At 39.9% G+C, this 12,619-nt stretch overlaps 1 protein-coding gene across 1 annotated transcript in view; it reads right to left on the bottom strand.

Annotated features, from left to right (window-relative positions):
- The window catches only part of itfg1 (integrin alpha FG-GAP repeat containing 1), a 166,041-nt gene that overhangs the window by 72,709 nt on the left and 80,713 nt on the right, over positions 1-12,619 (bottom strand). Inside the window, exon 11 of the mRNA XM_085414551.1 lies at positions 7,412-7,562. Within this exon, the coding sequence (XP_085270677.1) occupies positions 7,412-7,562 (151 nt within the window). The remainder of the gene's footprint in view (positions 1-7,411; positions 7,563-12,619) is intronic.

Genomic DNA, 12,619 nt, shown 5'->3' with positions numbered 1-12,619 from the left:
TCTGTTGCTTCCATTTTGAAAGGCACCTCAGTACTTTCAAGCAGGTCTTCTGCAAGGCGACAAGATGCTGCTGCTGATGTTGCTGCAAGTCAGGCTGTTCTTAAAGTGTTACAAGAACAAGAAAAAGAACAGTTAGAGATCGAGCGTCTAGAAGCCGAAGCTAAGAAAAAGATAGCTGAGCAGGAGGCAGCAGCAGTAAAACGTCGGTTAGAAAGAGAGGCAGAAGAGGTAAAACGAAGAATGCAGAGAGAGGAAGAAGAAGCTAAAATTAAGGCTCAACTAGAGGAAGAGCACATAGCTCTACAAAGGACTCTGGAGGAAAAGCGGAGAAAATTACAGCATCTGGAGGCAATGAAGGATCTCAGTGCAGCAAGGGCGAGAATGCTGGTGTACAATCAAGAGAATGACAAAGAGGAAGAGCAAAAGGACGTACTGCAACCTGAGGTTGTAGTGGATAATAAACTTTGTGCTTCCACAGGCTCTTTGCCCCAGTGTATGCCTCCTGCACCACAAGTTGTGACCACTTCTTCAAATGACAGTACTGCAGAACTTGTCAAAGTGCTGGCAGGAGCTTTAAGTGCCAACCGAATTCCAATTCCTGAACCTACAGTATTCAGTGGGGATCCATTGAAATACAGTGATTGGAAAATCTCCTTTGAAACGCTGATTGACCAGAAGAGCATTCAAGATAAGGAGAAAATCTACTACCTTCGCCGGTATGTAAGTGGACAAGCTAAGAAAGCAATCGATGGCTATTTCCTTCTTGGAACTGAATCAGCCTATGCTGCTGCAGTTGAGATTTTGGAGGAAAGATACGGAAACCCATTCACGATTGCAAAGGCATATAGAGATAAGCTTCAGACATGGCCCAAGATAGGCTCCAAGGACAGCTTTGAACTCAGAGAGTTTTCTGACTTTCTCCGTAGTTGTGAAGCCGCCATGGTCCATATTAAGGCACTGGAAATCTTGAATGACTGTAATGAAAACAGAAAAATTTTGTCAAAATTACCAGATTGGCTAACAGCAAGATGGAATAGACAAGTTATTGAAATAGAAGAAGCGACTAATCAATTTCCCTCCTTCAGCCAATTTGTGAAGTTCTTGACAAGAGAGGTGAAAATTGCTTGCAACCCTCTCACATCGCTGCAGGCACTGAAACAAGATGAAACTGAAAAAACCAAATCCTCAAGACATTTCAACTTTGCAGCAAAGACACTCATCACAAGTTCCAGTGAAAAATATGCTGATACATGTCTTTTCTGCAAAAGGACTGGGCATACATTGCACCAATGCAGGAAGTTCGGGGAGAAAGCAGTTAATGATAGAATTAAATTCATTCAAATGGAAAAGTTGTGCTTTGGTTGTCTGAAGTACGGTCATCACTCAAAGAGTTGCATCAGTAGGAGTGTTTGTGACAAGTGCCAGAAGCGTCATCCTACTTGTTTGCACGAAGAACGAACCAAAGAGAAGCAAAAACCACCACAGGCCAAGCAAAATCGGAATCATGAAACTTCGAGTGAGGTTCATGAAGAAGTACAACTAGCACAGGATTACGAAATGACCAGAACTGCTACTTCAAATACAGTAATGCTTCATGGAGCTAAAATGCAAACAGCTGCAATAGTTCCAGTGTGGCTTTCCTGCACAACACAACCAGCACAAGAAGTCCTTGTGTATGCTTTATTGGACTCGCAGAGTGACACAACATTTGTGTTGAGTGAAGCAGCAGAAACTTTACAGACAAATGGAGAGCAAGTCAAGCTTAAGCTTTCTACCATGACGTCAAGAACTACAGTGGTGAGTTCTCTAAGAGTAAGTAACCTACAAGTCCGTGGCTTTTACTCCAACAAGAGAATCTCCTTACCACCAGTGTACACGCGTGATTTCATCCCAGCTAACAGAACTCACATCCCAACCAATGAAACTGCAGAAGCGTGGCCCCATCTAGTACACTTACAGTCAGAAATTGCACCTCTGCAGGACTGTGACGTGGGTCTGCTTATCGGATATGACTGTTCACAAGCCCTGCTTCCGAGAGAAGTTGTGTCTGGCAAAGAGAACGAGCCTTATGCACAACGTACAGACCTTGGATGGAGTATTGTTGGTAATGGAAACCCCTGTGTTGATTATGGGGACGCAATCGGAATCAGTCATCGCATAGTAGTGAGACAAGTGATACCAGATGTTGAGTCTTCTGTCAACCTCAAAAGGGTAGTGCATTATGTGAGCCAAACCAAAGTGAAGGAAGTAACTCCTTCAGACATCATAAGGGTCTTGGAATCAGACTTCTCAGAAAGAACTGGAGATGATATTGTGTCTCAAGATGATCTCAAGTTCCTGACAAAGTTGAGAAAAAACATTGTGCAAAATGATACAGGTCACTTTGAAATGCCACTGCCATTCAAAGAAGACAGGCCTAAATTACCCAACAACAAGATATGTGCCATACATCGCTTGAAGTGCCTGGAAAGGAGACTAAAGAAAGACCAACAGTACTACAGAGACTACGTAAGCTTCATGAATGACATCATTTCATGTGGTGATGCAGAGAAGGTCTCTGATGAAGAAAATGATGAGAAATTGGCTTGGTATATTCCACATCATGGGGTTTATCATCCACAGAAACCAGGGAAAATACGTGTGGTATTTGACTGCTCTGCCAAATTCCAAGAAACATCTCTCAACGACCATCTACTCACTGGTCCAGATTTAACGAACACATTGGTGGGTGTCCTTTGTCGCTTTCGAAAAGGTTCTGTTGCAATCATGTGCGACATTGAGAGAATGTTCCACCAGTTTCATGTCAAAAGGGAAGATCAAGATTATTTGAGATTCCTATGGTGGGAGAATGGCAACTTGGAAACCTCACCATCAGTTTACAGAATGAAGGTTCATTTGTTTGGAGCGGCCTCGTCGCCTGGCTGTGCCAATTTTGGCCTAAAACATCTGGCAACTCAAGGACAAGGTCAGTTCAACGAAGAAACTATACATTTCATCCAAAGGAATTTCTACGTAGATGATGGATTGGCAAGTGTTCCGACTGAGAAGGAAGCCATCCAGCTTGTCAAGGAATCACGAGAGCTTTGTAGTATCGGACGATTGAGACTGCATAAGTTTGTTTCCAACAGCGAGAATGTCATGGCAACCATTCCACAAGAAGAGCGTGCCACAATCAAGGATTTGAACATGGCTTTGGACTTACCACATATGGAAAGAGCTCTTGGAGTAGAGTGGTGCGTCACGTCTGACTTATTCAAGTTCAGAGTTCAAGTGAAATCCAATCCACTAACAAGAAGAGGTGTGCTCTCTACTGTGGCCTCTATATATGACCCCTTGGGATTCATCGCACCCTTCGTCCTTGTAGGGAAACAAATGCTCCAGCAAATGTGTAAAGAAAGGATTGGCTGGGATGAGGAGCTTCCAGAAATCCTAAAACCTCAGTGGGAGTCCTGGATTAGAGACCTTCCCAACCTGACTAACATGCAAGTCAAAAGATCCTTCTTACCTTCTGATTTTGGTAATGTCAAAAGGTATGAACTTCACCATTTTTCAGATGCCAGTTTCTCAGGATATGGTGTATGTACTTACCTGCGAGCCATCAGTGAATCTGATGAAGTACATTGCTCTTTGGTAATGGGAAAATCCAGAGTTTCCCCAATCAGTGTTACTACGATACCAAGACTGGAACTCACTGCAGCAGTTGTTGCAGCCCGAACCAGCGACATGCTTCGCAGTGAACTGGAAATCCAGGATCTTCAGGAATTCTTCTGGACAGATTCCACTGTTGTTCTTGGCTACATAAACAACGACGCCAGAAGGTTTCAGGTATATGTAGCAAATCGCATACAGAGGATCAAGTCAAGTACAAACCCTGAACAATGGGGTTATGTCGCTTCAGAAGATAATCCAGCTGATCATTCTTCTCGAGGTTTGACTGCAGAGCGGCTTAGGACCTCAAATTGGTTTACCGGCCCAACATTTCTTTGGCAAAAAGAACTTCCTGGCAGACAATGCAAGGTGGGTGAAATCAAGGAGGATGATCCTGAACTCCGCAAGCTGATTGTGTGTAACACAAAGTCAAAGGAAGACAAATCATTGTTGGATAACTTCAAGAAATTCTCGGACTGGTCAAGGTTATCGAGAGCAGTTGCCAGACTGAAAAGATACATCAGAATGCACAAAGGTATTCAGCAAAGAACAAGTGATAGCACAAGTCTAGAGGAGAGAAAAGAAGCAGAACTTGTGATTGTCAAGTTGGTTCAGGAAGAAGCATTCTCAGATGAGATAAAGAGCTTGGAGCTAAAGACAATAGTTGAAAACAGTCCACTGTGCAAGTTAAATCCTTTCTTGGATGAAGAAGGGATCTTAAGAGTGGGAGGACGTTTAAGTCAAGCCACGTTGCACCCTCATGTGAAGCACCCAGCAATTCTGCCAAAAAATAGCCACGTAGCAGTTTTACTAATCAAGCATTTTCACGAAAGAATCCATCATCAAGGACGTGGAATGACAATGAACGAACTGAGAGCAAATGGTTGGTGGATCCTGGGATGTAGCGGTGCAGTTTCATCACATATTTTTAAATGTGTGACCTGCAGGAAGTACAGAAGATCCACTGAAGAGCAAAAAATGGGTGACTTGCCACAAGATAGGACAGAAACAACACCGCCTTTTACCTACGTTGGCATGGACTGCTTTGGTCCAATCTATGTTAAGGAAGGAAGAAAGACTCTCAAAAGATATGGTCTTTTGTTTACCTGTCTATGTTCAAGAGCCATACATATAGAAGTGGTTGATGACATGACAACTGATGCATTTCTCAATGCTTTAAGGGCATTCATAGCCATAAGAGGAAATGTTCGACAGCTAAGATCCGACCAAGGAACAAATTTTGTTGGTGCTAGGAGAGAGTTCATGGAGTTAATGAAGGGAATGGATCAAGAAAAGGCTAAGATTCTAGGATGTGAATTTCTCATGAACCCTCCAACAGCAAGCCATAGGGGAGGTGTCTGGGAGCGTCAAATAAGGACTATAAGAAGTGTTCTTACCGCTATTCTCGATCAGTCATCTCAAAGGCTTGACTGCACCTCCTTGAGAACCTTTCTGTATGAGGTCATGGCTATCATCAACAGCAGACCACTCACGACTGAACATTTGAATGATCCATCAGGCCTTGAACCATTGACTCCAAACCACATCTTAACAATGAAGTCCAAGATCATTCTGCCCCCGCCTGGAGAGTTTGTCAAAGAAGATGTTTATCTTAGGAAAAGATGGCGTCGAGTGCAGTGTTTGGCTAATATGTTTTGGACTCGATGGAAGAAAGAATATCTTCTAAATTTACAAGAGCGACAAAAGTGGCGGAAGAACAGAAGGAACATCAAGGTTGACGACATTGTCCTTCTACAAGATGATCTGGCACCACGCAATGAGTGGAAGATGGCTAGAGTCACAGAAGTTTATCCAGGATCAGATAATCGAGTGAGGAGGATAAAGTTGCACGTCAGTGATACACATGACAAAGGAGGGAGCCACACAGCTAAAACTGTTGTTCTTGAGAGACCTGTTCAAAGAGTGGTTACTCTCTTAGAAGCAGACTAAATGGTTATTTGCTGGAAGTTACCTGACAAAGGGTTGATAACGAGAAGTCTTTGGTGATAAGTAGAAATGCTTGTTTGGAGAGACTATTTCATTAGGGAAATCCCACGTAAAGATTTGTGTGATTTGGTGGGAGTGTAACTGTTGGCATGATGACATTGTATATAATTTGGATTATTTCTTTATCTCGTCAAGATCCATGTCATGATTGTAAATTATTTAAGCTGTACATTACTTTGTTTGTTTTTTGTAGTCAACGTTTTGGTGCTTTTATTTTGAAAGTCAAGTTCGCTTACAAGTTGCGCTAGTTTCCTCTTTGGGTAGAACGAAGAAAAACACCTGTAAGCGCGCAGAAAGGATGGTTTTTATTGAAAGACATGTTAAGTGGACTTTGACTACACACGGTTAAAGGAAACCTCAGAAGAACGGCGGCTAATTCCCTTTTTGCAGCATGCAGCCAACGAGGTATTTATTTATTTATTTATTTATTTATCGTGTTTGTTGTACAGTGTTTTTACTGCTGTGTCTTATGCTGAGTTTTATTTTGTTAATGCTGTATAGTTTTCACGGTGGCTTTGGAGAGAAGTCTTCAAATAAACCAGTGACAGAAAACCACTTGCGTCTGCCTGTGCTTCGAGGGAATTATACCATGTGCTTATAAATATTTTAATAACAACAATGAAGCACTGAACCAAATACTCATATTCTCAGTCTAAATCAGGAGTTATTGCTTCAGAATATAAAAGAAAACCGATTAATGTAAACAATTCTGTTAATGCGCGTGTCAAAAAAGCTTTACACATAATCCACTTTTCTGCATTAGAGATATCCTAGTTTGCACACTCTCTGATATGCATTCCTCTGCTCCATTTGGCAAGGATTTCTTTACGTAGGATTTTTCACAAAATGATTTCAGTTTATTGGTATATCTAACAAAATAAGACAAAAGTGGAAAGACTGTGAGCGGAGACAAATGACTCAGAGCTGTATTCTGAGGGTCAGCTGGATGACTGCATAGTTGACTTGTGACAGTTGTTAATGCTGCATTCATAAAGAGAAAAGTACTATACTAATAGCCTACCAGTATGAAGTAATTAATTAATTAATTAATATGAGTTCAGAAAGAGCAATATTGTTTTTGACAGCAGGGAAATCTGACTAGTTAATGCTTTGACTCTAACAATCTAACAGAGAATGGTAGGTCTAACTAATCTAATGTTGACATTTATTCACTTGATGTCAGCTCTTAAACTAGGAGAGGTGATGAGTGTGGGTGCTTTTTGCTAAAAAAGATATGAGCCTAACTTGTCTGATATTCTCAGAGTTTGCATGTAAGAGTTCAGGTAAGATTAACTTGTCAGGAGCATTGGATCTACTTACACAAAGGTGGATGACGCTTCCCTCATCATAAAAGCAAATCTAATATTGCAGTGGGAGTTGTTATAGTTGTTATTATAGTTAAATTTTCAAAAGTACAAATATTGCAAGCTGCATACAAGGCTCCTGTGAGTCTCCTAATGTATAAATAACAACAAAATAAAATAACAAGGTTAAATGATTAAATATGCTGCACATGGCTTTTTATGTATATTTAAAATAGGCTATATTTAAAAGAAAATCAGCTGGCTAAAGAACTGTAGTTCCACTAGACCAAGATAATCTTTGGCTATGGAAATGTAGTCAAAACACAAAAAAATTATTAAGAATAGTATCCATAGAAATGAGTTTTTAAAAAGGCGTAAGAAATGGTACAGAGAATGATTTATGAAATACTACTGGACAGAACTGAAAATCAACACAAAATTTAACTACTCACGTCCTCATAGATGTCAAAGAAAGTTGCCCTGACGGCATTTTGAATGGCTCCTAAATCTGACTGGTCCCAGTGGATGTGGAACATTCGTCCAACACTGTGGCAAGTGTCGCTGTTACAGGGCACGTTCTCCAATAGGAAGGCCTGCTGGCCACTGGGGGGCAAAGAGAGAGAAGGGGAAAAAAACATTGTAAGTGCATGTTACCATTTACATTTAGACAGTGACAGAGAGCCCTGGTGATGTCAAATGTAAGTAATGTTCATGTCATCAGCTGATCAGTACTTTGCTTGTGTCGAGTTTGTTATCTGGCAACAATAACACCACGATGAGTCTTAGCTGGAAGTTTGATGCTTAGAATCATTTGGAGCTACAGGCTTTTACAACAACATGACATTTGTTATGCACTTGGAATTGACAAATTAAAATGCTACAACATATTAATTTAGGGTTGATTTTCTCTTTTTAAGATGATGAGAGCTGCCTTAGGCTGCTGCCCTGAGGAAATTTTGTGCTTTTTAAAAAAACTTTAATAATTTTCTGCATGACTGGATATAGTCCAAACCTTACATTGCACTGTGTCATAGTGTATATATTGAAGGGTGACAAATTATAGGAAAAATGATGAGCCCTTAACTAACATTGGAAACGATTCAGCTGTTTTGTAAGCTTTGAGTTCATTTTTATTATAGTGCAAGGTCATCGAATGCATTATACTATAATTTGGTCCCTAAGATTTGGGACATGAAAGTTTTGGGGGGAGGTTCAAATTTTTCCTCTGTAAACCACCAGAGTGGAGTTTGAGTCAAATAACTAAGATGTGACAGAAATTACTTTAATTAAAGTATAACATTAACTGTTTAGGAAATACAGCCATTTTTGTGTAAAGTTGCAAATAGAAATTTCCAGTTAACTCTGTCAAATGCTTTTTCTGCATCTAAAGAAAATATTGTAGTTTCAAGGTTTTTACTGTATGAGTAGTCTATCAAATTAAGTAATCTACGTGTATTTGTTGATGAGTGCCTACCTTTTATGAAACCAGTTTGGTCAGGATGAATTAAGAGGGGGGTTATTTTCTCCAGTCTCTTTGAGAGAGCTTTGCAGAATATTTTTAAGGTCTACATTTATAAGGGATATTGGACGATAGCTTGCGGGATATACAGGGTCTTTGTCTGATTTTAGCAGGAGATTAATGTTTGCAGAATTCATATTTGATGGAAGTCTGCCCTTTTCTTTGATTTCCAACAACGTTCTGTAAAATCTGGTGCTAGAATCGTCCAGAATTCTTTGTAGAATTGTGCAGGAAAGCCGTCTGGACCTGGAGTCTTATTATTGGGCATACTTATCAGGGCTTCCTGGAGTTCACCTGATGTCAGTGGCGAATCCAGTGCCATTGCTTGAGTGTCTAATAATTTTGGAAGAGTTATGTTGTCTAAAAACTGATCAATTTCCTTTTTAGACGGGTTTATTTGTGGTGAATACAATCTTTTATAGAAATCCCTGAAAATGTTGTTTATTTGTTTCGGGTCATATATTGTGTTCCCAGATGAATCTTGAACAGCACATATAGTTGTGTTTTCTTTATTTATTTTTAGCTGGTTTGCTAGAAATTGACCAGATTTATTACCATGTTCATAATTTTGTAAGCGTAGTCTTTGTACTAAGAATTTTATTTTTTTTATCAATTATCTCATTTAACTCTAGTTTTGTTTTGCGTATTTTGTTCAATGTTTCCTGATCTTGGTGGGACGCATAGGCTTCTTCAAGTGATTTAATGGTTTTTTCTAATTCCTGAATATCTTTGTTTTCTTCTTTCTTTTTATGTGATGAGAAAAATTATTTTACCTCTCATCACAGCTTTCTCTGCTTCCCATAGAACAGATGCTGAAGTTCCGGGAGTGTCATTATAGTCTAAATATGAAGTCCACTCTTTTTTAAAATATTTAATAAAGTCTTCATCTTTAAGCAGTGATGTATTAAATCTCCAGTTTTTACTTGGCGTAGTATTATTCTTGTGCATTAGTGTTAAAGATACAGGAGCATGATCGCTGACAGCTATAGGGTGAATCTGAATCTATAGGGTGTCTGAAATGCCATTTTTATTATAGTGCAAGGTCATCGAATGCATTATACTATAATTTGGTCCCAAAGATTTGGGACAATTTTTCCTCTGTAAACCACCAGAGTGGAGTTTGAGTCAAATAACTAAGATGTGATAGAAATTACTTTAATTAAAGTATAACATTAACTGTTTAGGAAATGCAGCCATTATTAATAATATCCAATCCTCAGTATAAAATACTTATGGACCTCAACTTACTTTGATCTCTTTTATCCCATGATAAAACATTTCTACCCTGATAAGCCCCTATCTGTACAGAAAAAAGGGGTCAGTGAACTGTTTCAGGAGTATGAAAATGATGTGAATCTGACACTATGGCTTTTAAAGTGGCAGAATATTAACTAAAATGAACACAGATGGAAAATTCTAGACAGATATATCACAAAGAACCCTCCACCACCATCATCTTCATACCAAAGGAGAATATCTTTTGGAAGAATGGTGCCCCATTCCTTCATTGAGTTACAAAGATAAGTTGAGGTCTAAATACTGAAGCTTACTGTGGTATTTCCTGCACCTTGTATTTGGCATTTCTTTACAAATGCAAGCAAATAAGTATACTTGATCATATACTTGAGTTGAGGCAAAACCCAACCCCTTTCCTCTATTTTCCACCCATCTCTGTACTTGCACTTTTTCTGTGCAGTCTTTGTCACATCTTAATTCACTGGCGAGACTAAATTCAATCTTTATCACTGGAGATAGCTATCTGTACCTGTTCTTAGATCTCAGTGGGATTGCTGAGCTTTAAAAAAAAGAAAAGCTGTTGGTTTAAAAATAGAATAATTGTGAAAGCCCTCAGTCAATCAGGATTGTAAACACCCATCCCCACCATCACCACTACCCACAAAGCTAGTACAAGCCTCTGGGGACTAGAAGATAGACCGCAAGCGGGGACATCTTTCATCAAGGATATTTTAGAAAGACTGTGTGATCTTTTCAGCAGCAGGAAAACATTCTATCCTCACGCTTCCAGAAAATGGTGAACAGAAAAGATAAAATACTGTAATGTATAGAGTGTGTTGCTTGATAAAACCATGATTGATGGAGACGTGTCAATACGATTATCTTATCCTCCTTGGAATTGTGTTTGACTTTGCTTAGCATGCGATCTTGTAGAGAATATAAAAAGGGGGCACATCATATGGAGTCAGATGGAGTCAAGAGAAGTACCACACTACGACACGATGCACCAACACAAGTTACTATTGTGTCACCCACAAAGGGAGGAAGACACGGCAACAAAAGAATCATTGTAAAGTTTATGTAGTGATTATGAAGTGTATGCTCTATTTAAAGTATCAGCTGTGTGCAGTTGTTACATTATGGCACCATAGTACATTATAGTTGCAACACATATCTGATAAATGGTGATGTTACATAACAGCAAGCTTCAGAAAGTGGAAACCTACTGGTCAAATTGGTACTTGAAATATGCTTGTAAGCCTCTCCACTGCTGTTAGCTGTGTGATAGGAAAAAAACGGAGCTTGTGGAACCAGGAGTAAGAGAAAGCAGATGAACAACTTTTGTAATATTGTATTTTATCCCTGTAGTCCTTTTCATAAAGCATCTAATTGAAATTTTGATTGTTGCTTTTCACAAAAAAACACAAACTCCTGTAATCAGCAGCAAACAGTTCAAAGTTTTGCTAAACTGGATCGTCTGACATAAGACTTACTAACTTCCAAACACAGAGGTGGAGAAGCTACAGAGCTTGGAAACCTTAATTGTCACGTAAAATGTTGACATATATTTGGATGGAATTAACACGTGAAATGCAATGAGCAGGTTGCCTCTGCAATATTCAGGACCTGTCATGGTCCTGTCACATCAACACCCTGGTTAAGAAAGCCCGTCAGCGTCTCTTCTTCCTCAGAAGACTTAGAGACTTCCATCTGCCACTGAAGGTGCTCAAGAACTTCTACTCCTGCACCATCGAGAGCGTCCTGACGTCAAACATCTGCACCTGGTTTGGGAACAGCACCAAGCAGGACAGACGAGATCTGCAAAGGGTGGTGCGCTCGGCAGAACGCATCATTCAATCAGAGCTCCCTGACCTGCTGTCCATCTACACCAAGCGGTGCAAGTCCAAAGCTAGGAAGATTATGATGGACCTCTCCCATCCCAACAATGGACTCTTCTCACTGTTGAGGTCTGGGAATCGCTTCCGCTCCCTTAAGGCCAAAACAGAGAGAATGAGGAGGAGCTTCTTCCCCCAGGCTATTCGGGCCCTGAACCAGGTGTAGGACTGGACTCTCACACACGTCACCACACGCACCACCACACATTTCCTATAATCCTATAATTCCTATAATTTATAATCCTTATCTTTATAATCTCTTCTGCTATTTGCACATTCTTTACTGTAAATTCCTAAGTTAATTTGTAAATTTTTGTAGTAAATTGTAAATATTGTAAAACTTTTCTTCTGTCATTTAATGGTCGGGCATTGTACAGCTACAAGCATTACACCCCCATGTCATACTGTGTATGGTTGTGTGTGTGACAAATAAAATTTGAATTTGAATTTGAATATTCGGGTTAACTGAAAGTAATAAATGTGCATTTAGCTGTTAATTCCTAGATTCAATAAGGACAAGAATCTATATATAAAACACTTCAAAGAGCAGGGAAGAGCAGGAATTTAATTAATTCCTATAGCAGGGACGTAACGCTTCAGGCTCAGTGTCAGCTGAGATGGTGTGCTGCTGTTTCAGAATAGCTATATCTCTGTGTGGGGTGAGTGGGGTTGAAGGGTGGGGCTGCGGGAACCTCTGTAGGATTAACTGACTTTGGCTGTAATTACAGCTGGAGGTTTGTTTAAGGTCATTCTGTGTAACCCATGCGTACTGACAATGAACTAGTCCTCCCCTCCTCATTAGGCTTAATGCAAACAACACTGTATCCAGAATATGATCGGCTCTCATTAGGACCTGCAACTGCAGCACCTACTGGACAAGACCCAGTGTAAATGGTGAGCACTGATTGGCTCACCAGTAGATAATCATGCCTGTAGCCAGATAGATTTGTTGACATTCAGGGAGAGTATCTCTGTTTGTGCATGTGTGTGTTTGAGTGTGTGTAAAAAGA

The sequence above is a fragment of the Rhamphochromis longiceps genome, linkage group LG1, assembly GCF_057381845.1.
Source record: "Rhamphochromis longiceps isolate RC_006_pf linkage group LG1, R_longiceps_female_GT1.1, whole genome shotgun sequence".
Lineage (NCBI taxonomy): Eukaryota > Metazoa > Chordata > Actinopteri > Cichliformes > Cichlidae > Rhamphochromis > Rhamphochromis longiceps.
This window is presented reverse-complemented; position numbering and strand designations above follow the sequence as displayed.